Source organism: Enhydra lutris, unplaced genomic scaffold, assembly GCF_002288905.1.
Source record: "Enhydra lutris kenyoni isolate GAN:26980312 unplaced genomic scaffold, ASM228890v2 scaffoldscaffold38, whole genome shotgun sequence".
Lineage (NCBI taxonomy): Eukaryota > Metazoa > Chordata > Mammalia > Carnivora > Mustelidae > Enhydra > Enhydra lutris.
The window spans coordinates 19,467,441-19,470,140 of NW_019154122.1; the positions used below are offsets into that span (position 1 = coordinate 19,467,441).

At 67.7% G+C, this 2,700-nt stretch overlaps 1 protein-coding gene across 1 annotated transcript; it reads left to right on the forward strand.

The window, feature by feature from the left end:
- Positions 1-148: 148 nt before the first annotated feature.
- Positions 149-2,040, forward strand: LOC111154806 (fibronectin type III domain containing 10). The gene has a single exon (XM_022514725.1). It carries the CDS (start codon positions 149-151, stop codon positions 827-829), a length of 681 nt encoding a protein of 226 aa, XP_022370433.1. The 3' UTR covers positions 830-2,040.
- The last annotated feature ends 660 nt before the right edge of the window (positions 2,041-2,700 follow it).

Sequence of the window (2,700 nt, forward strand, 5' to 3'; positions counted from 1 at the left end):
CTCGGCTGGCGCCAGGCGCCACTGCAGCAGCACCGTGCGGTTGCGCAAGACGCTGGCGCGCAGCGAGCGCCCGGCTGCGCTAAAAAAAAAAAAAAAAAAAACCGCCGCGCCCGTGAGCCCGCGCCCCGCCGCGCCGCCCAGCCGCAGGATGCGCGCCCCGCCGCTGCTGCTGCTGCTGGCCGCCTGCGCGCCTCCGCCCTCCGCCGCCGCCGTCCCGACGCCGCCGGGCTGGGAGCCGGCGGCCGACGCGCCCTGGTGCCCCTACAAGGTGCTGCCCGAGGGCCCCGAGGCGGGCGGCGGGCGCCTGTGCTTCCGCAGCCCCGCGCGCGGCTTCCGCTGCCAGGCGCCCGGCTGCGCGGCGCACGCCTCGGCCGGCCGCTCGCTGCGCGCCAGCGTCCTGCGCAACCGCACGGTGCTGCTGCAGTGGCGCCTGGCGCCAGCCGAGGCGCGCCGCGTGCGCGCCTTCGCGCTCAACTGCTCGTGGCGCGGCGCCTACACGCGCTTCCCGTGCGAGCGCGTGCTCCTGGGCGCGTCCTGCCGCGACTACCTGCTGCCCGACGTGCACGACGGCGTGCGCTACCGCCTGTGCCTGCAGCCGCTGCCGCTGCGCGCCGAGCCCGCCGCCGCCGCCCCGGAGCCCGCCGGGCCCGCCGAGTGCGTGGAGTTCGCTGCCGAGCCGGCCGGCATGCGGGAGATCGTGGTGGCCATGACGGCGGTGGGCGGCTCCATCTGCGTCATGCTGGTGGTCATCTGCCTGCTCGTGGCCTACATCACCGAGAACCTCATGCACCCGGCTTTCGGGCGCCCTGGCCTGCGCAGGCAGCCCTGAAGCACCAGGCGAGCGGCCCACCGGCGCTCCGCCTGCCCGAGATTGGCGCCCGCTCCCCACTCGTCGCTCCTGCTCCCTCCTTAGGATGTCCACGCAGGGCCTGCTGGAGACCGGTAGGGCCCCAGCCCGCCAGGGCCTTGGAGTCATTGCACGACCTTCCTAGCCCGGCATCCGCCTCCCACACTCCAGGTCGGGACTGACCCTTGGGCCCGCGAGGGGGTGCCAGCCTCGACCAGGGCTCTCCCTGCTTTCCAGAGGCCTTTACTGGGGCCGCCGGGACTTACTGCCCCTTCTAGCAAGAGCCATTGGCATCCCCGGGTCATCACGCTGTACCTGTAGCCTGTGCCAGGTTGGAAAAAACAGGCTGTCGTCATTGCTTGGTCACTGTGTGCTTTGCCGACTGGAGGAGGCCCCTTGGAGCCTGTCCTCTCCCCACCTCACCCCAGTGGGCTTAGATTAGCGTCGTGCCTTAGTGTCTTGGGGCCCCCGCGGGAGCCAACCACTGGTCCTGTGCTGTCGAGGGGGCCTGTGGCCCTGGCACTGGCTGGCTTGTGTTCTATCCAGCCAGAGCCCCCTGGGAAACCCCCCTGCAAGCTTTGCAGGAGCCTCAATTGTGGGTAAGCAGCATCTCGGGCTGTTTCCCTCCTTGGGCGTCTGACATGCTGTGAACCAAGATGGGCCGGGCCTCTGGTGGGCGTGTCCAGGGGCAGTGCCCTCTGACCTTGGGGGAGGCTGGCAGTTCTCCAGGGCTGCCTCTCTTTCTTTTGTGGGTGCTGCTTCTGATGAGGGCTTTCCGTGGCGAGTGGGGGCAAGTGGCTGGGAGGAGAGGGCTCCTCTCAGATGACAGCGTGTGTCCGGAGAGCAGAAGAATTGAGGCCAGCCTGGCCTGGCACAGCTTGTCACTGCGGTCTGGATCCCAAGCCTCCACCACGGCGTGACGGACGGCACCACCCCCCGCTTGCTCACGCTGGCGGCCAAGAGCCCAGGATCTGGCTGGTGACGCTGGTACCCACCGCACTGAAGGCCGGCCTCGTCCCTTCCTGGGAAGACCCGAGCCAAGGTTGCTTCCTGAGCCGGGCACCTGGCCTCACCAGGAGGGGTCAGGCGCACTCGGCTCTCTGCGAGTCCCCGACTATGACCATCCTAGACCTGGCACTTCTGGAGTCACTGTGGCTAACCCCCGCCCACGCCCACCCCCACCCCGGCGGCCAGTGGCGACCCTGGGTCCTGGCTGGCGCCCCCACAGTGCCCACTCCCTACCTCTCTGTCTTTGCTCGGCCTGCTCCTGGCATGGCGCTGGTCAGGTGTGAGCCTATCGTCAATGTCTAAATGTCCATCATTTTAGACCAAAAATGCTGTCTTGTGTGCTTACTGGGGGAGGGGAAGGAAGAGTGCGGGGCGGGGGAAGAGGAGGGCCCCTCTTCCCCAGTTCCAAGGCACCTTGTTACAAGCAGAGGAACAGGCAGTTCTGTCCATCCTCAGACCTTGAGGAAGCATCGTTTCTGGGCCTCCTGGGTTGGGTGGGGGTGTGGGGATGGCGTTCGCTGCAGTTAGAAATAGCCCAGTCTCACGGGCGGCCCAGTTGAGCTGTGACATGCAATAATTAGGCAGCTGCGGGAGGGTCCCCTCCCCAGCACGGGCTTCCCCATGTAGTGCTAGGGCTGCGGAGAAGGGGGACCCTGAGTCCCTGTGTGAGGCGTGCACTAGACCATCACCCACTCCCCCCAAAACTCTCCCCCTCCTTGGCTGTCCTTGAGATCCTGGAACTGGCTGTGACCCTGAGAATCAGGAACAGCTGGGGGCGGGCCAGGCTCTGAGAAGTGACTCATCCCTCTGGAGGGGGCGGTGCAGCAACGGGTCTAGACCGCTGG

What these genes read in the sequence shown, in the direction of transcription:
- LOC111154806 (XM_022514725.1), top strand. Translation starts at nt 149, where the DNA reads ATGCGCGCCCCGCCGCTGCTGCTGCTGCTGGCCGCCTGCGCGCCTCCG.